This window comes from Hydractinia symbiolongicarpus, chromosome 8 (assembly GCF_029227915.1).
Source record: "Hydractinia symbiolongicarpus strain clone_291-10 chromosome 8, HSymV2.1, whole genome shotgun sequence".
NCBI lineage: Eukaryota > Metazoa > Cnidaria > Hydrozoa > Anthoathecata > Hydractiniidae > Hydractinia > Hydractinia symbiolongicarpus.
This window is the reverse complement of record NC_079882.1, coordinates 3471935-3499873: the sequence shown is the minus strand read 5'-3', so window position 1 is coordinate 3499873 and position 27939 is coordinate 3471935. Positions and strand designations below refer to the sequence as shown.

Genomic DNA, 27939 nt, shown 5'->3' with positions numbered 1-27939 from the left:
AAACATTTGACAGGCACCTTAAATATATAACTTTAAAGGACCCATCTTTGTGTACTTCATCGGTTTTGCCATGTTTATTATAGACAAATCGATTTGTCTGAAAAGGCGCCTCAAAAATAACTTTAAAAAGTAAAGCTTTTTATTTTGATAATATTTGCAGTGTGAATGATATCTGATCGGTAGACAATGACTGGTGATAAAGATTCGAGATCTGACCAAACATGTTGTTTAGTGGAGAATGGTGATCGTTGTAGAAAGCAATCAGGAAATGCAAGTTTTAATTTCCGTGTGCAAAAACTTGTTGAGCAACGCAAATTGAAATTTTCACTGGATTCAAATGTGAGTTTTTTGCTACGTTTTCTCTCTTTTTGTTCCTTTTCTCCATAAAATTTTCAGGTAATTAAAAACAACGTTTTTTAGGCTTACAATTGCAAAAAATACAGAACTTCAAAATATTCTTAAAATATAACTTGTTGAATATGAAAGCAACTTCTGATTTTGACAAAAAATTCACACAGTAAACAAAAAAAACGCAGAAGATAATTAATTTTTTATTTACATCACCCAAATACTGTTATATAGTCCCGAATTTGTCACAACATGTTAAAAACTTTCTTGACCTAGGTTTTAGTTGTCTTCTACTACAGAAACACTCCCTAAAAATTTATTTTTAAAATTTATCTATTTGATGGACTCTTGAATTAGTGTTTATTTTTTTAATCACACGCCATAGCTAGGTGATCTGTACACACGCCACAGCTTTCCTCCGGATCCGATCATCAGTTTATTTTTTTGATTCTGTGACATTTTCGGATCATAATTGGCACTATTTTGTGCAAAAAAAACAACAAAATTTGGCCCATAAATAGGATTTTTAGAGTTTTTCTATAAAAATTATCATTACTTTTTTCTATGAAAAGTCTAAAACTAGTCGATAAAGCCTACAGAAAAATCCACTTAGGCAGGAGAACAATGATTGGTTACTAGGACCTAGAACGGCCCAAAATTAGCTAAAGATTATTTCGTATCCTTTTCTACGTTCGTCACAGCTTTTCTCCGGACCCGTTCATTAGATTTTTTCACAAAATTACAATAAATGCTAGAAAAATACATTTTCGGATTTTGAAGAGAATGGCGCCGAATTGGGGCAAAATCAACTGAATTTGGGCCTGAATTTGGCCCCAAATAGTTTTTTAAGTGTTTCTTTCGTGTTTGAGAAAAATTATGCTGGTAGGTAACAGGCCATAATGTTAAACAATGATATATATGATATCATAATATTAGCATGTGACCATTACGATGTAAACTTGTTCAATTTGTCTTTTTTTTTTAGGCTAAACACACCTATATATGCGATTTCCATAAAAATATAATTCAAAAGGCACGAAATAAAAGAAAACGAAAGGAATCTGAAGATGAAAATGACATTAACGAGGTAAAACAAGCATATATTTAAGAAATTCAATTACTTAGATTAGTAATTAGTATCGCATTTATTACCGCAGTTTTTTTATTGAACACACCAGGTTGATTTATCACAGTTACCAGTTGGTACACTACGAAGATATAAACGACATTATAGGATACCAACACGACCTGGAATGAGCAAGTCACAACTAATCGAGGTATATACTCAATATCTACCGAATATTACTGAACGTTCAGTCCTCAGTCACATCAGAGTATGAGTCATACTTAGTACGGACGATTTTTAATTATTTCTCCATCTCTATTATAAAATTGGGAACTAAAATATTATATAAAAATCAATTTTTCTTTCTACCACCTGTCGTGTTAAATCTCTTTTTGTGTAAAGGTTTTATTAAGACACAACCTTGTGACCGAACACACCCACCTAAACTTTAACTGCGTACATATAAAATAAAGAACAAACAAACAAGTCAAAAAGAACAATAGGGGGTGCATCTATTTTAGTAACATCCCGATTTTATGTTTGAACTTTTTGCGAGAACTTCTTCTGTGTGTGATTTTTTTTTCATCTGTAACAGATTTAAAATACGAACTGCCTCCATTGATTTTTGTGTAGGTCACTAAAGTTGAAATTAATTTGATAGAATTTTTTTATTATTATTTTTTATTACATTGACTCGATATTGTTTTGTTTTTTCACTCCTAAAACAACCCAGAATAAAAACACTCGTTTCTTAATTATCCAGTCTCAAAATATGCTTATCGTAAATTTTATACTAAAAAACGTTAGATGCAAAACTTTTTAATTTTTAGAATATTCACAAGCATTTTAGGACGATATCGGTACCCGAGAAGGAAACGATAACATATTTTATATATATGGTGAAGACACATAAAAGCAAGTTGGACCAACGACCAGCAGATACTGTGATTTAAGTGGAATGTTGCTGAATGTCGTTTTAGTAAATTAATTTAACGCGAGAAACTTTCACGGATATTTCCTCGTTTTGCTTGCAAGGGATCAAATGAATGAACGCGAATTTGAAAATTTCGTTTTCTTCTCTCAGAAAGTTTTAACTTAACATGAAATTGAGTTTCATATTTTTTTTCATACTATAACTGTGTCTGAACGTTTGTTTTTATTTACAGAAAATATCACTGGATTTCATCAACTAAGATATTTAAGTGTTTAATGTACATAATGTATTTAAAAAACAAATTAGTCATACTAATTTCTTTTGTTATTTTTTTGTTAAGCAAATTATTTTCCCAATTACTTTGCACACTTTTTTCCTCAAGAAATTGCAAGTTACGCTCAAACTAGAACGAGGAGCTTAAAAATGCAGATTTTGTTGTATTAATTTATCATGGCCAAGAAATGAGATAACTACGTTTCACGCGCGTATTACAAAAAGCTTAAACCCAGTAATAATAGCCAGGGGATTAATGATAATCTCAACATAATTTGAATTGAATAATTTCTATTATTGATATGTTATGGATAACGGTACTATTGCTTTAAAAATCTCTTGTTCACGTTTGGATAACCTTTCTGTGGATGTTTTAAAGAGGTTATTGTAATATAAAGTGTGATATGTAATAACTGTATACAAGGTGCTTATAAAAATTTTATGATATATTTCCCTATAAAAAAATAATATGCGTTTTTTTTTAAAAAGTGAGAAAACACGTACGAAAGGTTAATTATAATTTTCTCCTCAATACAAAATTTTGTGACACCATATGTTCCGGAATGTTTTGAAAAACACTTGTTTATGTTAATCCGTAGTAAAGGTTCAAAAACTTTGGCTTGCTATAATTAGGGTTCTTTTTCTTGAGTATGAGTGGTCACGAAAACATACAACTTTTGCAAGCGAATATTAAAACGGAAGAAGAAAAGCAGAACAAGGAGAAAAAATTAGAAGGTAGGATTCTTATTTTAACTAAGCCAGCCTTTTCTGGTGACCCTGTTTTTTTTTCATTCAAGATATAAGCTCTTCTGTTCAGGATTTCAACTTAAAAAAAAAATGAACGCGTAATTAGTTGATGTGATTGGAAAAGTTTGATCTTCTGGTCCATATGTGACGGTACATGAAAAAGTTGTATTTTATTCAACTTTTTTTCTGTGGTACGCGTATCAAAAAAACGAACAAACATATAAATTAGAATAGTTTAAACCAACCATTATAAAACAAAACCAAGACCCAATGATGTCAGGTCTTTCCCTCTGTTCGGGTCTTGGGCGTAAAATTAAAAAGGATGCCGAACCAGCAAAAAAGATAAAGATAACAAAGCAATATGGCGGAATAGATTAGAAGACGGCAAATTTCCTGTTTAGGTTAGCAATGGAGAACATTAGTCTGCGGAAAATAGGTCATTTTGTTCAAAATAAACGTAAGTACTATGTTTAAAAATAGACTAAGCTCTAAATTTAATCAAGCTCATTTACTTACGCCTTATCCACAATTATCTAGCTAGCTATTTGATAGCATAGTCTATAGAAATAGATAGATAGATAGATAGATGTGCATATTTTACATGGCTAGCCTCACAAATATCGAGGGATATACCCTGTCTATTATTTCCAGGAGGGGCCATGGCGTAGATGGAGAGTCCTAGAGTATTTAATGCTCATTTTGAGCTACGCAGACCCAATTAGAGCCCGCGCTCTACTAGACAACTCCCGGCAACATCCAACGGCCCACACAGTGTGCCATCTTCCCAATTTCCCTCACATGGCTTGGGTTAACCCGGGGCTATGGTAACATTCACTCGCCCATGTTGAATCGCCGTCAAGAGGAATCGAACCCCGGTCTCCCGCACAGAGTACGAGAGCTATAACCACTAATCTACGGCGCCATAAATAATATCCATAGCTAACTAGACTGATGTTATAGGAAAGTTAGGACATGTTTTTCCTACCTGCCTGGAGGCTATACGAATTTTTAGCTAGTTACACATGCTCATCTGGCAAAATATTTAGAGGAGCCCTGTAAGTAGGGCTGCCTAAAAGACAGCTTTACTTTTAAATGTCAAGTCTCACACATAGCATGATGAGTCACAAATTTAATAGCAACCTCGCACAACATGCAGAAACATCAACATTAACTTTTTAAATCACAATCATTTTCTTATCCCTCCATGTAAATATAATGCATATTGGTCTTATTTGTCTTTCTCATATTTAAGAAGAAGGTAAGACGGTGGCCCTGCTGGTTTTTTGCTCATTTGTCGATGTTAATTTAGGGGTTTGCCACTATAAGGGGAATTACATATTTTGTATTTATTAGTGGATTTAAATTTAGGGACACTTTTTTTGCGTGTAACCTTTTGTATGAGAGAAACTCGTTTACTAGGCTATGTTCTGTCTTGAGCACTTCTTTTAGTAGTAGAAACACCACACCGATTTTCAATATACAGTGCAGTCCAAATGTGAGCTTCTGTGTACGCGTGACTCACCTAAATTATCTTTTACAGTAAATAATCATGAGAAAATGAAAAGACCATGGGAATTTATTATTTAAATAACAATCACCTGCGTGTGACGATCTTGAGAACTCTTTCAGTGCGAAGTCTGTAGGATTTGTACACAACATTGCTGCTTCTTGGAAACAATCAATACATAACTGTAGAAGGCTAAAACTGCTTCTAAGAGTGCTTGAAAATTATCAAAACGGTACTGTAGTAGCTTAATAGGCACTGGAGTTCACTTGAAAACTGTTGATATACAGTACAGTCTGAATGTAATCTGCTGCGTACACGCTAATATCACACATTGCGTGGAGGACGGCAGTCGTTTGTCTTTTGTTATAATTAAATCCCTTGAGCGTTTTGCAAGATTATATTTGCATGTTAAAAAACAATGCGCTCGCGAAGAAATATCGGAGCAATTATATTTCTTCTAATAGCGAGATGCATTGTGTTCCCTTAAGTATTATCGTGAAGTAATTAAATAATAAAAACCTTTTGCAAAGTTTTATAATACATTGCGCGAATATGTATTGTTGATTTAATTACTTAAAAGATTCCAACACGTTTAATCTAAGAAACATACGAGAAGCATTGTTCACAACTATTAAATGCCGCTTTTCGTTTTTAAACTTTTAAAATGCAATCTAAAAACATTTCTATCGCCTCTTTTCGTTTATAAACTTTTAAAATGCAATCTAAAAAATCGTTTCTATCGCCGCTTTTCGATTTTAAACTTTTATAATGCGATCTAAAAAAACATTTCTATCGCCACTTTTCGTTTATAAACTTTTAAAATGCGATCTAAAAAACACTTAATTACTGCAATTAAAATTTTCAAAAGAGTTCGCGCAAAATAGATTGCTAAAATTGATCTTGCAACCTATTGTGATTAAACAATCGATCGCGTGGGGTCATTGTTTATCAGCGAGGCAATTATTTTGTTAAAAAAACAAAAGCTATCGCAATGTTACTGTTCTATGTAACTATTCATGCGAGTTTCGGGTCCACGGTAGATTACATTCAGACTGTACTGTATATGGGACTGTAGAAGGCTAAAATGACATACCTTAGCAGTTTAATATGGGGCAGTAGTTCGCTTAAATATTCCCAAAACAGTACTATAGAAGGCTAATGCAGATTTTTACAAGGAAATTTGTACATAACTGGCTGTTGAAATAAAAAGAGAATTCTTCCAGCTAAAAATACTTTCATCCACAAAAACTTGTTATTAAAGTTTGGCTGTAAAAGTTAATCTCAAAGTTTTGCTACAAAAATATATAAATTAAATGTTCAGATAAGGATAATATTTGCTTAGAAAAGTGGCAACCCTTTGTAACAGAAAACATGGATGTAAAAATTTTTTAACAACAATAGTTTTTTGTGCAATTTTTTCGTCCGATGTTTTGTTAAAAAAAATGCTAGAATAAAATTTTAAAAAAGCATGCACGGTTTTAATAACAATAGTATCATGCGCAATTTATTGTATTCTTTTTATATATATATTTCTTTTTCTTGACCTTCTCTGATAAAAAATCAAACTAGTTCCAGGCTTTTTTTTGTCATGTGACTCTATTACATGAAGATTTACTGGTCCACTCTAATTAAAGATTTCCTTTACTAATATTAATGACTTTTTTATCCAAAAACAATATGCCTTTGCAACAAACTTAACATTGATCTCTGTCAAATGGTTTTTCTTTTATGAAAAATAGGCGTGTGCATGATTTTTTGCATCAAATTGAAAAGGAATTAATTAAAGAAACAGGTGGTGAAAATTTACTGATCTAAAACCCGGCGTAAGAATGGGTCATCATCATCATCATTCTTGGCTTAACGTCCGTTTTCCATGCTGGCATGGGTTGGACAGGGTATATTAATGACCCTCTTCCAATCTGATCTAGACTGTGTTAGATCTAAACTCAACTTCCTCTGTATCAATTCTGTCCTTATAACCTCCTGCCTGCCTGGGTATGATTACTCAAATGAGTATGATGGAAATAAATCTCTAGCCTCTTCTCTGTTTCTAGGAGTTGTTTTATACAGTACTGGAATCAGGATGCCTAACATTGTGCACCGCATATCGTGTTTGTCACGCACGATTCGCAATACCCTAATTTTCATCAAAAAAAAAATTAATATCAAGCAAAAAAGTTTTCCTTGTCATATCTCGTGAAAAAGAGATTGTTATTGTCATAACACCCTCCTTCTTTATGATTTTTTATATATGTTTATAATATGCAAGACTTTTAGCCGAAACCATTTAGAGAAAAATAATAAAAAACAAGGTAGAATACGTTTGTTGTAACACCCTCTTCTGTTATGAATTTTAAATAAATAATTTTAATGACGCGAAAGACTTGAAATATTGTCAACTATAGTCTGTAAAAAGAAAGTTGCACAAAAAAACATTAAAAGAACACTAAACTTTTTAATCAAAATAGCTTTTTTTATTGTTTTAAATAGGAGAAGAATAACTTGCTGTATAAATTTTAAAACAACACAGGTATATTCTGTATAACTTTCAAAACAACCAAAATGTATTCTATATAACTTTCAAAGCAGCACAAGAATAATTCTTGTAGCTTTCAAAACAGCAGAAGAAAAATTCTTGCTGTATAACTTTCAAAACAACAAAAAGGAAAATTCTTGCTGCTAACTTACAAGTTTTTGAGCATGCAAGCGTTTTTATCTTTTTTTTTTACTTTTTTTTACATTTACATTTTTTTAGTGAGACAAGTTATTATTTTTTTTCTTACAACTAAAAAATATAAACTGCGTGCGTTAAGTGAAAATACATAGAAAAATATGCTTGTCGTAACACCCTCCTCTGTTGTTTTTTTTATTATTTTATTGGTGTTGTTCAGACCATACATTCTCGATAAAATTATTTTTATTTTGCCGACCGACTGACCGTAAGCAACTATCGACTTCGCCCATTGAATAATTAATTACATTGTGGTCGCCTTATTTCTATAATCCCACTTCTAATAAAAATATATTGCAAGATGCGAAAGAATTTTTAAATGTAAAAAAGAAAAGAAAGACAAGATTATACGCATCTATTGTTTAAAATTTTTATTGTTCAGATTGGAAGAGGGTCATTAATATACCCCGTCCAACCCATGCTAGCATGGAAAACGGACGTTAGGCCGAGAATGATGATGATGATGTTATTAATATTATTCCGAATATTTATCAGGATATAGCCACTTCAGTGTTGGAAACACTGTTATCAATGTATGTCCTGTGTTCGGAATGTATACATTAAGTATACACCAGCATTACCTACCTAATTTCCCTCACATGGCATGGGTTGACCCGTGATGATGGTCATGATTAGATTTAAAGTCTTTTTCTTATGCCAACCTTGTCCACAGGCATTTTGCTTCTCAACTGCACTGCACTTCAAGAGCTTTTAAAAGCATGCATAGAACATCAATGTTAACCAGCCTTAATGCTGCAACTCTTATGCTTGGCTGGTGTAATACACTGATACTAAAAAAAGACAAAAGACTATTTTAAACCATGCATAATTTAACCTTATTTCTCATGAAGTTTCTTCTGCAAAACACGCCTATGAGTTTCTCAACTGTTAAAGTTTATCCCCATGAAAAATTCCTTGAAAGGCTTTGCTGTTTACTTTATACCTCAAAAGTTTCTTCTGTGAAAGTTTTTTTTACAAAAGTATGTACCAATGTAAATGGTAAAACCAGATATGTGACAGATTGGATGTTCTGAAAACAAATTGGGGTTTTCAGACTAATATTCTTGTAAATAATTTTGTGCATCTGTATGTAACTCTGTACTAGTAATGAGGGCATGACCAGGTATATCTTTCTTTAGCTACAATGAAAAATGGTGTCTAGGGAGTAGGGATGATGGGAAAAATCTCGTGAATTTTCTATAGACTAGCAACTAGTGAGACTACTTTCATAGTTTAGTCAAACCACCCGTTTTGAACAGGCAAATTGATGACATCATCAAAAAACCTATAAAAACCTAATATCTTTTAGCCATTTGTCAAAAGTACACGATCCTACATTGTTCACATTCTGCCTAAGTGGATTTTCTATGGGCTTATTGACATAAAAGATAAAAAAGAACTGGAATTCGTTGTCATTAATTAGGGAAATTTTTCTTGGGCCCTTGTTAATGGGGATATTGTCCGTTAAAAAGAGAAAAAGGGCGTAAAGATCATGAATTATGTTAGTATAGAGTGAGGTCACCCATATGGTCAGTTTTTACATTTCTAATTAAAACTCGTTAACAGCTATAGTAAACAACTATTATCTAGTCTTGGTAATCACAGGTATGTCTGTCCCCCTTTATGGCTATTTATCACATCTACAACATAAATAGGCCCTGGGTAACAAAGAAGACAACAAAATCACCCATTTTGAAACATCTTTAACCAGGCACTAAATATGTTTTATAGCTAAGTAATAACAATACAAATTCTACAATTTATTAGCTTATCTTTAAAACGTTAGTGCATGAGAAATTAATTTTTTTATTTCTGAGTACAATTTCCAAAATGACATAATACAGTCTAGATTTCGAAAGCTCTCTTTCACAGAAGCTGCAGTAGCCAATGTCTCTAATTTTATTCTTAATGAGCTTGATTAACAAAGCTGGTGGGCTGAATTTTGAAAATTTTGTTAAAAACGATGGTGTCTTGGCATAAGAGATGGAGTGTTTGAGTCCTACTTAAAGGGCTGAAGGCAGCTGATTTGTGTAAACGATGCAGGAGCAGATCTCCTTCATGAAAATGATTATGTTTACATCATTTTTTTCTGTAGATTTATACACTCCACAAATTAAAGAGTAGTAACTCCCACTACTAGTTATTGTTTTAACATGGATATTTTGGATAGCTTTCAAAAAGTAACACAGTCAAAGATAACAGTAATGTTTTAGGTTTTATAATATCAAGACCTTTGACAGTCTATAAAAAATTGTAAGAGTCTTGAGCACCGCCAGACATGCAAGAAACCTTTTTTACCCACTTTTGTTTCTCTACCATTTATTTTTGGAAATATGATTACACATAAAGTCATAATATACCTGTACTAGTGCAGATAATTCTAGAAACTATCATTTGGATTGGGTGACTTTTGTTAAAAAAAGAAATCAATGATAATTTTGACTTCCTTTATCTTGAAAATCCTACTCCTGTTATGAAGAGCTATAGGCTAATGCTCAAGCTGATACTGCTAAGTTTCTGGTAACTATGGGTAATCCAAAAATAAAGTCATATAATCTCTACCAGTGCAGATAATTCTAGAAACTATCATTTGGATTGGGTGACTTTTGTTAAAAAAGAAATCAATGATAATGATGACTTCATTTATCTTGAAAATCCTACTCCTGTTATGAAGAGCTATAGACTAATGCTCAAGCTGATACTGCTAAGTTTCTGGTAACTATGGGACAATTAAAAAGTATGATTTCTGAAATATCCAATTTTAGGTAAAGAAGAAAACATTTTTATTGCATTTGAATGTTTCAAATGTTGCATTGATGAATTAACTTCCTAGACCTAATATATTTCTCAGCCTGTTTACATACTTGCTTGTGCATACATTTCAATACATGTACATAAAAGTATCTTCCTCCAATGACTCTAAAAATGACCTTCTAAAATGTGCTACTCTTAAAAACTATAAACACACCACAGAATTGTTGTTCCAACTTGATTGTGATTTAAAGCCCAGGAAATATCAAACAAAAAAATATATTATTAAAATATACACTTCTCTGCAACTTTTAAGTGAGTTAAAATATTTAAACAATACAGCTGCTTTTTTATGATGAAATTTCAAAATTATTTGAGACTATAATGTTAAAAACTATTGCTCATTTTAATATTAATAATTTATACTATCTGATCTAATATTTCCTATCATAACTTATATTCACCTGTCTACGTATACAAGAGAATTAGAATTTTTTTGAAAAAATAAACACTGGTTTTTTTATGTCAAAGTAATGATATGCTTTTCAGGAGTTTGCATATTGTAATTCCAGCTTTTGAAATGTGTATTAAAAAAGACTATGTGATCTACTTGTTTAGTGTCAGATAAACAAACGATGTTGGAGATTTGGTCAAATTATTTTGTCTATAACCTATGCAGATTTTTTTTTTATTTTGTTGTATTTGAATAGGTGTAAAGTCACAAATTTAAGTCTGAATTGGAAATCTTGATTGATAGATTAGTGTTTACAATCTCCTTACTAACTTGATTGATAGAGTAGTGTTTACAATCTCCTCTCATAGTGATTGGTTAAGTTAGCAAAAGAGATTACAATATGACATTTTTACATCTTTATCCATGCGTATCACATGTTAGGCCAAGGAAAGTTGATCTTCTGGTTAAAATGTCTCTTAGCACCTATACCTTTATAAAGTACATGATTGTTTTGCAGCCCAATTCTTGTTCTCTTTTTTTCGTGTTATTTGACCTCGGAACAAATCTCTTAATTCTAAATTTTTACTCCTCATAGCAGAGGGTCTTAAATTTTTGAGAATATTCTCATTTGTTTCTGTGAATTTTTCTGACTAAGAACTGAAGGATAAATTTTATGATATCAAAAAACTTTGAAAAAGTAAGTACCATTTAGATAATTTAAAGCTTTGAAAGGCTTAATATTTTCATCAATTGAATGCTATGCGAACCAGAACATCAACTTTCCTTATTATTGTTTGTTTTCTGTATAAATAAGCAAGACCTGCTTAGGAGCAAAACTGGTCAAAAAAAGTAAGGTGATGTTGTTATTATTAGCTAAGATTTCAGATTTGCAGATCTAATTTCAATATGTTTACTATCTTGAAGTTACAAATTTACTCAGACATTTGTGTAAACATTGAAAGTAATTTGAAACTTCTTTAGATGCTATGAAAAGATTTTGTACTTCTCTTATGTCAACACTTGTGTGATCTAATGTGGAGTACAAGTGCTCAACTTTTAATTAACTTTCATTTTGACAAAGTAATTAAAAAAAAATTATATTTAGCGATGTAAATAAAAGAAATATTTTTAAAGTACCTGAAGATTGATATATCGTATATGTGCAATGTCAAGGTTAAGCAAGTTTTAATCTCCAAGCAATATTAAAGAATTATGGATTACATGAAATTTGTGTTATCAGGAAGTGGAAAGGATAGTAGACCAACATATTTGGAATTTAGTAAGCAAACAACACTAATTGCGCTTTTTGTTTTTATTTTATTTATTCACAATACTTTAGGAGAATATTTTCATGTTTTTCCAATATTGAAAATTAGCATTGTTTTGAATTTTTGTTGTTGTTTTTTTTTTAATTTTTTTAGTCTTTACCGGTTCCTGATCATGAAAGTGTTAGGAAATTGTAATTATTTGATTCTATGTTACATGTTGTTTTTTTCAATTTTCTAGTACTTATTTATTGTTTTGCTTAGTATTTTGCAAATTAACTTTGCTAGATTAGATAGACAGATATATCCAATGAAGGTTGGATCTGAGATTTCTGGACTGCTAAAAAATTCATCCAGTCAGCTTATGAAAGTATTAATCCAATCTGATCAGGAAAAACTTTAACTTAAGAATAAAAAAGGTTTTTGTTACTCCTCTCTCATCACTAATGACATTCTATCAGGGGAATACACAATAACATCATAACAATAATGACAAAATATGAGCAGATTTTCTAATTTAAAATACAATTCCCTGCCTGTATTATAAGCATGTTGGAATTTGCGTCGGCATCGCAGAGACCTAATGTGGATTAGAAGAGGCTTTTTTTTGGGAAAAATTTTTTTTTTTAAAAATGTCAGAATATTCAGGTTTAATTCTGATGTTTCAAAAACATTCTTAACAATATGCTTTTTTTAGAATCATATGGAACGCTCAAAAATGAGGATGAAGAGGATGGATCTAAAACTGCTGATCGAATTATTATAATAAATGGCCATCAGCTTCACAAGTATTCTTCTAACAAAATAAGGTTGGTGTAAAAATTTAGTTTATAACAAATTTTTTGTATAGGAGTTAATTTTTTTATGTATAATATTCCAGTGTTTTTATTACTACTTAAACTAATTTTTATTTAGCACAGCAAAGTACAACTTTCTAACGTTCCTGCCAAAATTTTTATTGGAACAGTTCAGTCGTTATGCGAATGTTTTCTTTTTGTTAATAGCTCTACTGCAGGTAAGGCTATGTTTAATTTGTTACGTCCAGTCTGAGAAAGCTTACATAATATTATGCATTTTAAAATTTTTTTTAGCTTTTTCCACTGCTTTAAAAAAATTGGGTGATTATTTTTTATGTATTTTTTTCATAAGTTTTTGTTTTACTTTTGTTTAGCAAATTCCAAATGTTTCCCCAACTGGACGCTACACAACTGCTGTGCCATTATTGTTTGTTTTATCTTGTTCAGCTATTAAAGAGATCATTGAAGATGTGGTAAGTGTACCAAAAGCACAAAATTACAATATTTGAATCAAATCTGTAAAGTAGGTGTTTTAACATCTTGTAATTGTTGACGATGTTTATATGGATGTCTTTTAATTTTTAAGAAACGACACAGAGGCGATGATCAAACCAATAATCGACGTATTCAAGGTACAAAAAATAAAGCTAGTAAATTTTTTTCGAATTTTTTGTGATAATTGAATGTCAGTTAATCTGTTGTTAATTTTAAGTTAGTTTGTATAACTTTGTCTCCTAACATTAACCTATGTCAACTATCGTCTGTGTAATAATAATAAAAATAAAACCTAATTTTAGTTAGCATATGGCAGCAATTGCTGATTAAGAGTTAAATTTAAGATATTTGAAAATAAAATAATGTTATGTAGTTAGAAGAGGTCATGCAGAAAATATCATTTGATAAAACGACTTATTAAGAGCCTTAGATGATTCTTTTTATACTTGTTTGTGTAAAATTAAAAAACTGCTGCATTTATTTTTGGTAAAAATTCTGAAATCATTTTTTGCTGACTATTTGCATTATTATTAGTCTAGACACAGTATGCACGAAATTTATGAACATTTTTCTTAATATTTCGTTATCAGGCATAGGGAGATTACCTGTTTAACTCTTAAATTCTAAAAAACAGTTTTTGTAGGGTTGTTATGTTTTTATGCTGATTGATGAAAAGAAATAATGCTGGGTTTTTCCAAACAAAAATACATAAGTGAGTTAGCAACAACATCAGAACTAGCTCATTGGATTATATTTTTGGCAATATTCAAATTTAAATTACTAAGAACAACAGATATAGAAGAAGTATCTTTTGTAATTGGATTTTTTATAGTTATTCGAGAGCATCAATTGCAGACTGTAAAGTGGACAGAGGTGAGGCATTCTTTTAAATTTAAGTTTGTGTTTTTCTTTATTGGTGGGATTTTTATTTTAACTAAATTTTATAAACAGGTGGTGGTTGGAGATATTGTCAAAGTTGAAAATGGGCATTTCTTTCCAGCTGATCTTATTTTGCTTTCATCCAGGTAGATAATGAGCATTATTAATTTGCTTGCTTACTTAAAAAATCTACCAAAAAATTATTACTTCATCTTCTTATAATAATCTCAAGAGGATGTGCAAAATGGTTCTAAAATTTTGTAATGCTTAAGTATTGCATTTACCTTCTTTACATAGTGAACCAATGGGAATGTGTTATATTGAAACTGCAAATCTTGATGGTGAAACTAATTTAAAGATTAGGCAGGTATGTTGTTTGGTTGTTGACAAATTCCTTTATCTTTTTTAATTCAGATAATACTGCAAAGCATAATTTACACTTTGACAAAATTTAACATTAACTGCAATGAATAGTGATCATTGCATGGCATGCCACTCCAACCACTGTCTTTTTACAGACTTGTTTTTTTTTTGTCTTTGCAGGCTTTACCCTTGACAGCAGAGAAAACGACAGTGGAGGAGATTAGTGACATGTCTGTAAGTACTTTATGAATTTAAAGGTAACATAATTAAAGTTAGATTTTGCTTTGGTTTGGTGTTAATGCAGACAGTCTTTTAGGGGAAATTGGAATGTGAAGGACCAAATAACAGGTTGTACGACTTCATTGGAAATATTATTTTAGACGGGAACAGGCAAGTGAAGTATTTTTATATTTTCTAGTTGTTGACCATATTTTTAATTGATTGTGTATATAATTCTCTTTTATTTGTTAGTGCTGTACCTTTATCTGGTGATCAAGTGTTATTGCGAGGTGCACAGTTACGAAATACAAAATGGATATTTGGTATGTAACCTCGATCTAGCCAAGAATCTAGTTGACATAGGTTTTTAATTTTCAAAAAAGCTGAGTTTGTCATTAAAAAAGTAATGTTCTGTAATTTACAGAGGTGCAATGCTTCAAGCAGTTTACTATTTCTTATTTAGAAAGAAAAATGCTATTAGTTTAACAGGTTAGCTTACAAAGGCGAAATTTCTTAGGGAAAATCTTTCAAGTACATACAAGAACTCAGGGAGGGTTAAGGAATGGGTGTTACAAACCTGAAAATTGGTCATATAGTGCATATGCACTAAGTGGATAGCTTCTTTTAGCTTAGAGTGTTAAATCAGTTTCGGAATTAGTGTTAGCCAGTAAACGTTTAGCTAGTTGATTTGATGCAGGAAGAAAAAAAAAACAGTTAAGTAATAAATGAAAATAGTTGATTGATTACACATGATTGTTGGTTAGTTCATAAATTTGAACAGTTCAGTTTGCACGTTGTTTATAAAAATCGAATTTTAAACTAAATATTGATTTTATTAAGGTTTTACCTTTGTCAAGAAGTGACATTTTTATAATATGAGCCTTTTATTTTCAGGGTTTGTTGTTTACACTGGCCACGAATCCAAACTTTTACAAGTAAGTAACGTATCAATCAATACAATTAAAATGTTTGAATAAAAGTGCTGACAAACATAATAAGAATATTTTAATGATTTTAGTGATTTAGATTTATCTCTTCTAGTGTATGAACTGTCTTACGTTTATTGCACCATGCAGAATTTTCATAACAAACCTGTTTTGTAGATTAGAGAAAGTTTATGCTTTTTTCCCTTCTTGCTGTTGTCCTTTTGTAAAATATGTGTGTGCTATTAGGAAATGTTTTTTCTTGTGCTGGTTCTTCAGGATGCAGTTGATTATGGGAAATCACTTATAAGATTCTGAAATGTGTATCACTTCTCTACGAAATATATGAACTTCAATATTTTGGTTTTAGAATGCGACTGCTGCTCCAATTAAACGTTCGAATGTTGATCGAATGACAAACATTCAAATCTTATTTTTATTTGGCTTATTACTTCTGCTAGCTTTATTGAGTGCTATTGGAAACACTGTTTGGACAAGTAAGTCCTAGTTAATTCGCTTTCATAGCATTGTTTTATTATGAAAAGCTATAGGCTAAATAAATGTTTAAACTGTGTGTGTATAAAAAGTTTGAAAAAAAAAAAGTTCCGGTGAGTTATATTTAAGTTTCCTCATGAAGCATGAAATTGCTTATCAAACTTTGTTTATGAATGATTACTTTTTGCATAATTCTTGCATCAAAATCTATCCAGAGTTCAGACAGACCTGGAACAATCCTGGTAAGCCCAGAAAAAGGGAAACTCAGGATTTGTTTCATTTTCTAGCAATTTCAAGGAAAACTCAGGGAAAAAATGCAAAAAACCAATAAAAGCAAAAATAATAATGAGTTTGATATCTGCTATCAGCGATCCATGTAAGTTTTTGTGGTGTTTAGCAATAAATAAAGCATTTTTGATATTTAGACAAACACAAATCAGCCTGGTATCTGGGTTTTGGAGGTATGAATCATGAATAATATTAATTGAATTTGAAAACAGACATTTATATTTTTTAAGCACTATTATTATTTTTCCATAGATATGAAGGCTCAAAATTTTGGTTTTACCTTCCTAACGTTTTTTATATTATACAACAACCTCATACCTATTAGTTTACCTGTCACATTAGAGGTACGTTTTTGTTATAATATTGCCTTGCTTACTTTTGGATTTACTTTATACTGTAATCACCTCGCTTACTTTTTTTTGTTTTATTTTCATCCTCATTGTTATTTAGGTTGTTAAATTTTTGCAAGCTCAATTTATCAACTGGGTAAGTGTGACCATGCATTTAACAAGATCTTACTTTAAACTGCCTTCGTTTTTACGTGTTTTCGTTTTTACGTGTTTTCGATTTTACGTGTTTCGATTTTACGTGTTTCGATTTTACGTGTTTTCGATTTTACGTGTTTTCGATTTTACGTGTTTCGATTTTACGTGTTTCGTTTTTACGTGTTTTCGATTTTACGTGTCTTGTTTTTACATTCTAGGACTTAGATATGTATTATGAAAGTTCAGATACTCCTGCTATGGCAAGAACATCGAATTTAAATGAGGAGCTAGGTCAGGTATAACGAAAATAACTTCTTGGTACGATTGCATACATGACTAAATCAACATAATGCAGCTTCTCATAATATCAGTTGTACTACTATCACGATTTACCGCTACATACAAATGTACACAGATTTTGATATTGCATGTTAAATTGTCAAGGTTGTTTCGTTTGCTTTAAAAGACAGGCGTTTTTTTGTCAAAGTATTTATTTGTTCCTCTGTATTTAGGTAAAATTCATCTTTTCTGACAAAACTGGAACATTAACTCGCAATATAATGGAATTGAGAAGAATGACTGTAGCTGGTGTAAACTATGGGTAAGTTTACTTCAAATCCTTTTTTTTAATCCTTTTCAAAATCTGGTCTTGTTTTCTGTGAGTCGTTCTAAAGTTTTTACTTTTAATAGCAGACATTGTAAAATGGAAACTGAAATGTAGTAACTGAAAATACATTACCTTTTTCAGTCTCTATATAGCGGACACCTTTCTGCAACAAAGATTTTTTTGGTTCTGCAAGTGTCCCCTTTAGAATGATATGATTCTATGACAAGTTTAAACTCCTAGAAACATACCTGGATAAAATAGCTCTAGGTACGATGAAAAGGGTTCAATGTGGTATAAGTGTGGTTACAGTGTCATTTTCTATTTCAGCGGCGAGGGAGATAAATTTAATGATCCAAAATTTGTTAAAGATCTGCACAATTCTGTAAGTATATATTAGGCTTGCATTTTTCGGTTCAACCGTAAGTCATCAAATTCAAGTTGAGGGTGCCCAGCTTGCCTTTCTTTGATTTTGGTTGTGGTTTTTTTTTTTAATTACTTCTCTTGCTAATAAGATAGTGCTTTATCAAATCAAATTGAAATTTTGTACACCTAAATTAGGCTCCATCACTCTGCTTAAAAAAAACCTTAATCACACGTGGCCAGTGTGATTAAGGTTTTAAATTGAAAATATCTGTGTTGACTATGGCATTTTTTTGCTTTTTTTAAAAATGAAGTTAATAATAACTATTCACAAAATTTAACTTTGACCCAAAAAAGCTAAGAAATATTTTCAAAATGGATTGACAGCAAAAAATCATTGTGCACAACAATGCCCTGCATTTAGTACTTTCACACGTTTTCAATTCTCACAACAACCTTTATCCGGATTGCAGCAACAACTTCTGGCATTGTTTCTGGCATTGTATTTATTTAATTTTCTCTTTTCAACTTCCAACCCATTCTCGTGGATCGCATAAGAAAGGATCTTTTTGCAATGATTTGAATTTAAAGCTGCATAGATAGCAAAAATTGATAATACAGTTCGGTATCAGTTTTGAAAAATAATTTTCCTATACTACACTTCCTCAGTTGCACAGCTAATTTACATTTGCACCATATTAACAAATTTAATATAAAATGATGGAAAAGCTGTGCAGGGGGATAAAAGGTATGCAGGATTAAAGTAAATGATTTGTAAGACCCAATTTTAATCTCGGTTAGTGCTGTGTGACAAAACAACTGACGTTGCCACCTGTTTCCACGTTATTTGATCTTAAAGTTATAATTGCTATGCGTCTGCAATTTCATTAGGACACGAGGAAAATCATGTTTTAAGCAGATCGCACAAAATTATGTTTTTGGGTATTGTTTCATTATGTAGCACCATTATTTGATATGAGTTTCTTTCGGTCACGTTGTCCCCAAGAGTGGTAATGTTTTTTACATTGTTTTTTTAGCACCGTGAAACGATAGTTTTTTACTAGAATGAGCGTATCAACATATATAACATTTTTTAATTAGAAATATAAAACAAGTGCTTGTTTACAAATTACCATGAATCCATTATTCCTCCATCCCTACTATAGCCACTTTCATTGATTTTTAAAATTTGCAGTCCCTCATCAAGAGCAAATTTGATACCACCTCCCACTCCTTTCTGTTTGATAATGACGATATAAGATCCACTGAAATTAGAACATATTTTCGTTCTTCTTCTTTTTATCATTATTGCTCATAATTTTCAACTAAATAAGTATTCTATCAACAGTATACTAGTGATAACAATAACACAAGAAAATTCACCTTTATGAAGAGTATATTGTCTTAATTCATTAAAAAATGAAACGAAATTATTAAAATAACCGATTTTACAATACATGCGTTCGAAAATACTTAAATTTGTAAACTGTGTGAAGTGTTTTTGAATTTGTTTTTTTATTATTTTTCCTAGCCATTTAAAAAAAGGTATACGTTCTTTCAAATGGTAGAAAACATATTTGATTTTGACAGGAAAAAATTTGTTGCTATGGAAACGAACCTATTTGGTATTGGGACCCCAACGGGATAGACCTAAAGTGGGTCTGAGGCTTAAAATGATTGTTATGGTATTAATAATAAGTGTAATATGTTTTGAGCTTTCAGCAAAAATAGCACAAAAGTGATCACTGATTTGCCAACCATACATAAAACAACACTTTATTTTTTAGGATCATGCACACCATATTCGTGAATTCTTAACATTGATGTCTGTCTGTCACACGGTTGTTCCTGAACGTGATAACGATGATCATGCGAAGATCATTTATCAAGGCGCTTCACCAGGTCTGTTCTAAACGTATTTTGCATGGAAAAATATTTTGTTTGTCAGCATAGGGAATATGGAACAGTACAGGACTGTCAAAACTGGTTCAAAACATGGGAGAAAAGCCAGGAAATTATGTTGTATAAAACTCAGTCCTTAACTATCTTAATGTAAATGACATCAAAACGTTGTTTTGGGAAAAAATAATTTTACATTAGGTCAAAAAAGAGATGTTTCATTTTAGTCATGAAAATGAAAGTTGAAAGTTCACTCTGTGTGTATTCACATACACATGTCATGTCCACGCTAGTATATTTCCTAATTTTAAGTGAAATAATTTCACTTAAATAAGTCGCCACATGAAAGCAAAACTCGCCACATGTTACACTATTTCACGAAATTCAAGTACAGTGATTTCTGTTTAGACGAAGAAGCTTTAGTTAAAGGTGCTGCTTCATTTGGCTATGTATTCAACACACGAACCCCAACGTCTGTCGTCGTCGATATGGTGAGTTCCGTTTTATTGTCAAGCCGATTATTCTGTCCGTTGAAAAGGTTTTGTGACAGTGTATAACAACAGAATATTAAAGGTAAGCTCTTTATATACCTTCACAAATATTTTATGACATTTTTTTTTTATAGGATGGCTCAGAATCAGTGTTTGAAATTTTAAATGTACTAGAGTTTGACAGGTATGTGTTTAACGCTTGTTGAAGTTTCACAAGTTTATAATAAGTTGTACAATAGTTGTCATGACACCTTTCAGTGGCTAAAGCAAAAATTCTCAGAAGAGTTATCATTTTCAGTGTTCTTATTCTGCTAGGGTTTGCGAGTAAGAAATTTTCCTAAAAAGCGACTGTGCATGGTATGAAGATCACAAAAAAAACTTGACGTAAAGGGGAAGAGCTTTCGCAATGAATAAGTGTTCTTCTTGCACCTAAATGAAGACAGAAATCCTCCTATTTTTACCAGCCCAACAAAATATAAGCTATGTATCTAATAACGCCTATGAAACTATACAGTCAAAAGGATTATCCCTCAAGTCTTAGATTTGCATGAAGAAATAATTTGTCTTACTATCTGTTTTTTAAAATTAAGAAACGTTTTCAATTAATTTTTTAGCACAAGAAAACGGATGTCTGTCATTGTTAAAACACCTGATCAACGAATCAAATTACTGTGCAAGGGAGCTGTAAGCTGATGTTTTTATATTGTATATTTCTTCTATTTTTTTTACGAGCATAGAATTTTACTGTAAATATTTTGTTTCAGGATACTGTGATATATGAACGATTAGCAGAAGAACAAGAATTCGCTGATATCACGTTAAAACATCTGGAGGACTTCGCAAAAGACGGTTAGTTTTAGTATTTTTTAAGACTTTATTAAGCCAGAAGACCCAGCGTAATTTTTTTACCATTTTATCGATTTTATCATACGCATCCAATAGGTCACCAAACTTTTACAAATGGTACACTTCACTGATAAAATTTCTAAATCCTAATCGGGTGAGTTTTCTTTAGGTTTAAGAACGCTATGTATTGCTGTTGCTGAGATAAGTAATAGCGATTACGAGGCTTGGAACAAAACGTATTACGAAGCAAGCATAGCGCTGGATGATCGAGATAAAAAGTTGAACGAGGCATCGGAACTAATTGAAAGAAATCTCACCTTAGTGGGAGCGACCGCTATTGAGGACAAACTTCAAGAAGGTGTACCAGAAAGTATTGCTAATCTGTCATCTGCAAACATCAAGATCTGGGTACTAACTGGTGATAAGCAAGAAACAGCTATAAATATCGGATATTCTTGTCGTTTGTTGAGAGATGAATTGAATTTATTGATTTGTGAAGGAAAGAGTCCCACAGTAAGTTAATCTAATAAATATGTTTGAATGTAAATGTACCCTTATCGATACACCTAAACATTTATTTTGTTTTTTTTGAATGAATGCAGGTACCATAATAACTTGAATTGATGCTCGTTATGTCTTGCTTCTCAACTTGCTAACCCAAGTTTACCGATCTTTTAGAAAAGGTTTTATTAGTCTGACGTCGTATTTTTGGAATTAATGTTTAGGAGGTTCGTGGTTGGATTAATGACCAGCTTATCAAATACGATATTCAGAAATTCAAAGCTGTTAAAAAGAAGCAGAAACGAGTAGTGAAAGAAACCAAAGTATGTAGATGTCTGATATTATTTTTCTTTCTCTTAGATGGATCGTAGCATGTAAATTCTGATTTTATGTTTATTTTTTAGGATTTAGCATTGATTGTAACTGGTTCAGTAAGTTTTTTGCTTTATTTTGAAACATGTTTTTTTGTATTAACATGTACTTGACATGATTTTTTGTTCTGCAAAAAGCTCTACCGAAAGGGGTTAGTAGTAAGTTCAGTTAGGCTACGTATGAAAGTGTTACTACACCATAAAAGTTCGCAAAAACTGAAGTGTACATCTAGTTTCATTTTTATTCTAGGTTCTTCACCACGCTTTGCACGATGAATGTAAAGATTGGTTCTTGGATTTAGCTTTAGTCTGTCGTGCGGTTATAGCCTGTCGGTAAGCGTGTTTCGAGAAGTATGATTTATAATTTTTTTGTTTACAAGCTTCAATTTCAGCAAAATAATTTATGGACATTTTCAGATTAAATGTGCTTTTTGACAAAAAATAAAAAACCTATTTTTTGTTTTTATTTTACAAAGATTAATTTTATGAAGAAATACATTTAATTTCTTTCCAGCATTTTGTTTTTCTTTACTGTACACTCCAATCTTATTTTCATGTATTTTAGCGTCTCACCGCTACAGAAATCACAACTGGTGCAATTGGTCAAACAAAACGTCCAAGGCGCAATAACGTTAGCAATCGGCGATGGAGCGAATGACGTCAGTATGATCCAGGTTGGTAAAGAATACTTGGTATAAAAAAGGGTAGGGAAGAAGTGAGGCTGCTTAATAAAGTCAAAACTGATGCATGATTGGCTTGAATGCAGTACATTGTTTTTTATTTACAACATTTAAAGTTTTTTTCTAACAACCTGTACTTTTGCTTGTTTACCAGGCTGCACATGTTGGTGTTGGTATTAGTGGACAAGAAGGTTTGCAAGCTGCTACAGCTTCTGATTATGCTATAGCGCAGGTAATATTCTGTCGACGCGCATATTGGTAACCAGTTGATTTGTCAGTATTTATTACGTATATATTTCTTTTAGTTTCGCTACTTGAATAAATTGTTGTTCGTGCATGGAGCATTTAGCTATCAAAGATTATCCAAACTTATCTTATATTCATTTTACAAAAATATCTGTCTCTACGTCATTGAGGTGAGCTTAAAACTTTTTTGTCTTTTTACAGGGTAGCCACGCCCCCTCTAAAATCCTTTAAAGTCCTGTTTTTTGAAAAACCTCTAAATTTATCTACTGTCCTCTAAAAAGTCGAAAATCTCCTCTTTAACTCCTCTATTTTATTTCAAGTACACACTGATAATAGTTTAATAGTTTCACTATTACGTTACAGAGATTTTATATTTGTTATAGTGACAAAACAGTTCTATCCTTCATGTGAGCAATACGTCCTTCATCAAATGCTTTATTTTAATTGTTTTGAATCATTTATCCTGAAAGTAGTTCTTTCTAAACATATTGGTTCCTAGCATCGGAAATTGATAAGAAAAACTAAGAAATAAAAAAAAAAGTTGATCCTCGAAAATCCTCTTTTTTTCAATTTTTTTTTAATTTTGCGACAAAAATCCTCTAAATTCAGTGCAAAATCTCCTCGAAAGTTCTCTTTTTCTTGAAAATTTTTTTGTGGCTACCCTGTTTTTGGATAGTGTATACCTGTGTGTGTAATAAATAAACTTTGAAGAAACATCTTTATTTATTCATTTTTAGCTTTGGTTTGCATTCAGCAACGGATTTTCTGGGCAGATTCTTTTCGATAAATGGTGTATCGGTTTGTACAATGTTATCTTCACAATGTTGCCGCCATTAGCATTTGGTTTATTTGATCGAACGTGTTCATCCGAAGCAAGAATGACATGTCCAAGGCTGTACAAAAATTCGCAGCAATCTCATCTGTTTAATGTGAAGGTGATTTTTGAAATACTAATTTTTAAAAGAAAAATATTTTTTTACTTTCATTAAAAATTCTCAAATTTTAAAATATAATAAGCTATTAATGAAAATGTTTTTTTGGTCCAAACTTGTCCAAAGATGTTTGAATTCTTTTCATGTAACCTACCATAACTCGTCTTGATAACGACCTCTTTTTAGGTGTTTTGGATTTGGATATTTACAGCGATATATCATTCCATACTGTTGTTTTATTTACCTCGGCTGATATTTGAACACGGTACGCTCTATTGTTAGTGAAGCGCAGTAAAATCTTTTTCTAAAATTTTCAGAAGAAACAATTGTGATGAAAGTTTATGTTGGTTAACACAGTTTTAAATATTTTCTTTAGATGTTGCATTTTCAGATGGTTTGGTTGTCGGGCAATGGTTTGTGGGTGATGTTGTGTATACTGTGAGTCTATAGAATATACTGTTAAGCATGTGTTACGCATGCGCACATTTTCAAGCTTGACGGTTGCGTTGGTCTGAGTAAAATGTGTCTGAGCTCCAATGTTTTCTGCGACACTCTGTTTAGTAGCTTTCATGCAAAGCACATGTGACTTTTCGCAACACCTTGCGCGACTTTTCTGCGACACCTTGCGTGACTTTCCTGCAACACCTTGCGTCACTTTCCTGTGACACCTTGCGTGACTTTCCTGCGACACCTTGCATGACTTTCATACGTTATTTTTATGAAAGACAAATATTTTTACACCTTCTCATCATTTTTTTAGTGTGTCGTCATCACCGTGTGTTTGAAAGCCGCACTTGAAATTGACACTTGGAGCATAGTAAGAAATATTTTTCAGAGATAAGTATTTTATATTTTGTTCAGAAAAAATTGTAGTATTTTGATTCCTTTAGTATTCGCATATTTCAATCTGGGGAAGTATTATCAGTTGGTTTATATTCTTGCTCATCTATTGCACTCCATTGTTGGCGATGGCATTAGCTCCAAACATGATTGGACAGGTATAACTGTTATTAAATCATTAGATGAAACACGAAGGAGAGCAACCCCCACCCCCTTGGGAGAAAGATCCTTTATTAAGTTTATTTTCCACGTCGCTTCTTTAAAAATCTCACTCTTAAAAATTACTCGTATATGTTCTGTATAAGAGAACTTAACATTAAAGAGATTCCTGCATTGAAAATGATATTTTTTATGGTGCGGAGAATGAGAAGTTGTTTATTAAGTCCTTTGGGGTTTTTAAAACGTCTTTTTCTGTTCTCGTGTTATTTCAGGGAACTTGTGATGTCATAAGTAAGTTTTGAAAGATGCTGAAATTACATGTCTCCCTAAAACTAAAGATGAGATCATTCTTAAAATAGAAAAGTTAACATATGTCATGATATCAAGAGCACATGTCTATACCACTTAAAAAATATGATAATATGTAAGTTTGCAAGATATTTCAAGTACTAATTTATGATAATGTCTTAAGGTCATATGCAAGTCTTTGAATCTGATTATCTTAAGAACGAAATAAAAAGATTTTAAAATTCCCCCAAAACCTGATAAACAACATTATCAATGCAGGAATCCCTTTAAGAAAACCTTAAGGCGTTATTACTATTGATTATTATTATTGCTTCAAAAAGGTAAAACGAGAGTTAAAATAACCAATGGAGTAGCCATATAAGTAGTATGTTGCTTTTAACATCTGTGTTTTAAACAAAGCATAAAATATTCTTCACTTTATTAACTCTTGAGAAACTATATTCAAAGAACGTAATGTTGTTTCATGGTAGTTTAATCAAAGTATGTCTCATCATAATTTCAATTCTTTCATTTCAGGACCGTATGCTGTACACGTGTGTTTTGTTTTGGTTGACTGCACTCATTATACCTGTTATTACGTTGTTTGTCGATTTCTTGTTCCATTCGTAAGTACATCATCTCAATTTTAATAGCTCTTAACTTTTTAGAATAATTTTGTAGAAAAAAATCTGCAGTGTAATGTTTTTTTTTTAGATTCCAAAGAACGTTTAAAAAGAACACTCGTCAAAAGATTCAAGAATTAGAACTGAAAGGAGTATGTTTTCTTAGATATTGAGAAGGCGATTGCAAATTTGATTTATTTTAATGCAAGAATTTAAAAGTGAATAGAAGCACCTATTTTTCGCTACTAAAATTTGAAGATTTATCAAGAAGTTCTAGGACTAAAATCGCTTAATATAAAAAAAATAGTAAAAAGTCAATAACATGTATACACTTTTTAAATCGTATTCTTTGATTGTAAAATTTATTTCTAGATCCAACCTTCTGATTGGGTTATTGGAGACGACGGAGTACCACAAAGAAGACACTCCACCTTTGAAGAAATTCCTAAAATGAATGCTAGTTTCCGTGGAGATCGTAAGTGTTGATGCTACAGTGTATATTACAATACCTCTCTTGGTCAGTGTTTATACTGACCAATCAGATGCAATTATTTTGGGCTGTAATTTGAAATTCAAAGGCGGTATTAAAGTTTCTACATGTTGTTTTACAGAAGAAGAGCAGACGAAAAAAATCTTTAAAATTTATTTTTACTTTAGGCGGGTTTGCATTCTCACAAGAAGAACATGGACAAATCTCTCAGGTAATTTATTGTTAGACAACATTCAGTATTAGGCGCATCATTTTAAGCATTTTTTTTTTGTGCATATTCTCGTGAAAATTTAAAAATGGCTTTCACAAAATTAGTCTCCTTAAACTTTCATTTCTTATCTGACATTTTTTCCTATTCCTGTTCATTCTTTTGCTCGTTTTGCCATTCCCTTCAATCAGTGAAATCCGTTGTAACATTGTTTCTTAACAAGTACATTACAATGTGTGATATTAGAAAAGGATTGATTTGAAGTTCAACTGATAAATTAGACTACGATCATTTCTTTCGAGATCATTTAAACATACACTTATCTTCACAGGCTGAGATGATTAGGATGTACGACACCACACTTGAAAAACCAAGAGGAAATTAAAGTAGTAACATTTAGTTAGGACGATATACAATTTGTATTTTTCTATATTTTTTTTATAAATATTGTACATAAGTTGTCAGGGTTACTTACTTCCAGCAGAGACAACATCGATTTCTTTACTGGCGTAATGAAATTTCATTTTCTGGAAATTATGTTTGTTAAATTCAATAAACAGCTTGAAACTTGTCATTTTTCTCCATGTTAGAATTTCTAAAATAAGCCCCTTCACCCCTTGCCACATAAACCAAGGTGTCTATTGGACCTTTTAAAAGTTTGAATTTAGAATAGGCAATCTTGCCGATCCTAAATACCATCATTCTCTAGAAAAAAACTGTTATTTTCAAGAGCTATGTTTCAGCTATGAATTTGATTCATTTTTTAAAGTATTACACGTTTGCGATTATTTTTTTATTATTATTTTTAAAATTTATTTTTTTACAACATATGTTATGTAATTTATTTAGAATTTTTGTTTTGTAAGCATGAAATTATATCTGGAGAAATTAGTGATTTGTTTTTATCGTTAAATGTTGCCAAAAGTAGTCCGTAATTTACTTGAACTAAAAATTACGAAAGCACATGGACCGATTTTTTTTTGTATTTTATAATACGTTTATTTGTCAAAATTTACGCTTCCCACAATGCATTATTTCCCGCTGATTTGAGTTTGTTCTTGCGAAAATTTTTCCAGCGGTTCTGTTCTCAATTAGCTAAGCGTCTGTGAAATCGTCAGTCTTTTAAATGTTTCAAACGAAGTTAAAAGAAAACTAATACTGCAATTGCCTTTATGCAAAGTACATCGTTTATAAAGATGAGATGAATATTGTGAAGATTTTGTTTGGAAGCATTAGTGTTGAACTATGTAATGTCATTTATTTTTTTCAGTTTCTGCTATGGTAACTAACTGTAATGAAAAATGTAATGTAAAAACAACAAAATTTAATAGTTTGTATCTTGATGTACCCGTGAAAGAGATTATTTATATTTCCGTGA

General features: G+C 31.5%; 3 protein-coding genes across 5 annotated transcripts in view; 2 read left to right on the top strand and 1 right to left on the bottom strand.

The window, feature by feature from the left end:
- Positions 1–6217, bottom strand: part of LOC130654196 (UDP-N-acetylglucosamine transferase subunit ALG13 homolog) — a 54643-nt gene extending 48426 nt beyond the window's left edge. The window contains exon 1 of the mRNA XM_057456739.1: positions 4967–6217. The gene's annotated coding sequence lies outside the window, so the exon portion shown is untranslated. The remainder of the gene's footprint in view (positions 1–4966) is intronic.
- LOC130654197 (histone deacetylase complex subunit SAP30 homolog) lies at positions 36–2663 on the top strand. Its single transcript, XM_057456741.1, has 4 exons — positions 36–339; positions 1334–1435; positions 1527–1625; positions 2245–2663. The coding sequence occupies exons 1-4, from the start codon at positions 187–189 to the stop codon at positions 2365–2367; spliced, it is 477 nt and encodes a 158-aa protein (XP_057312724.1). The 5' UTR covers positions 36–186; the 3' UTR covers positions 2368–2663.
- On the top strand, positions 3039–27939 carry LOC130654191 (phospholipid-transporting ATPase IA-like). Of its 3 annotated transcripts, none has more exons than XM_057456732.1 (41): positions 3039–3356; positions 12774–12885; positions 12992–13091; positions 13248–13346; positions 13460–13505; positions 14201–14241; positions 14320–14393; positions 14545–14614; positions 14791–14844; positions 14927–15000; positions 15082–15152; positions 15724–15764; positions 16123–16249; positions 16673–16708; positions 16788–16879; positions 16986–17021; positions 17239–17316; positions 17533–17621; positions 17955–18009; positions 19775–19889; positions 20295–20377; positions 20512–20561; positions 20992–21061; positions 21142–21226; positions 21393–21736; positions 21949–22047; positions 22129–22155; positions 22346–22428; positions 22661–22769; positions 22930–23007; positions 23081–23191; positions 23759–23956; positions 24140–24218; positions 24330–24391; positions 24714–24770; positions 24844–24951; positions 25778–25866; positions 25955–26015; positions 26236–26338; positions 26521–26564; positions 26893–27939. In XM_057456732.1, the coding sequence occupies exons 1-41, from the start codon at positions 3272–3274 to the stop codon at positions 26944–26946; spliced, it is 3489 nt and encodes a 1162-aa protein (XP_057312715.1). In that variant the 5' UTR covers positions 3039–3271; the 3' UTR covers positions 26947–27939. The 3 variants fall into 3 exon arrangements, with proteins under 3 accessions (XP_057312715.1, XP_057312717.1, XP_057312716.1); XM_057456734.1 differs by lacking the exon at positions 3039–3356 and adding an exon at positions 3660–3825; XM_057456733.1 differs by lacking the exon at positions 3039–3356 and adding an exon at positions 11904–12090.

Bases quoted from the DNA above. Each gene is read 5' to 3' on its own strand.
- LOC130654197 (XM_057456741.1), top strand. From the start codon at position 187: ATGACTGGTGATAAAGATTCGAGATCTGACCAAACATGTTGTTTAGTG. The intron at 340-1,333 runs GTGAGTTTTTTG...TTTTTTTTTTAG, and splicing joins AATTTTCACTGGATTCAAAT to GCTAAACACACCTATATATG. The intron at 1,436-1,526 runs GTAAAACAAGCA...TGAACACACCAG, and splicing joins ATGAAAATGACATTAACGAG to GTTGATTTATCACAGTTACC.
- LOC130654191 (XM_057456732.1), top strand. From the start codon at position 3,272: ATGAGTGGTCACGAAAACATACAACTTTTGCAAGCGAATATTAAAACG. The intron at 18,010-19,774 runs GTAAGTATATAT...TTTATTTTTTAG, and splicing joins TTAAAGATCTGCACAATTCT to GATCATGCACACCATATTCG. The intron at 25,867-25,954 runs GTAAGTACATCA...TTTTTTTTTTAG, and splicing joins GTCGATTTCTTGTTCCATTC to ATTCCAAAGAACGTTTAAAA.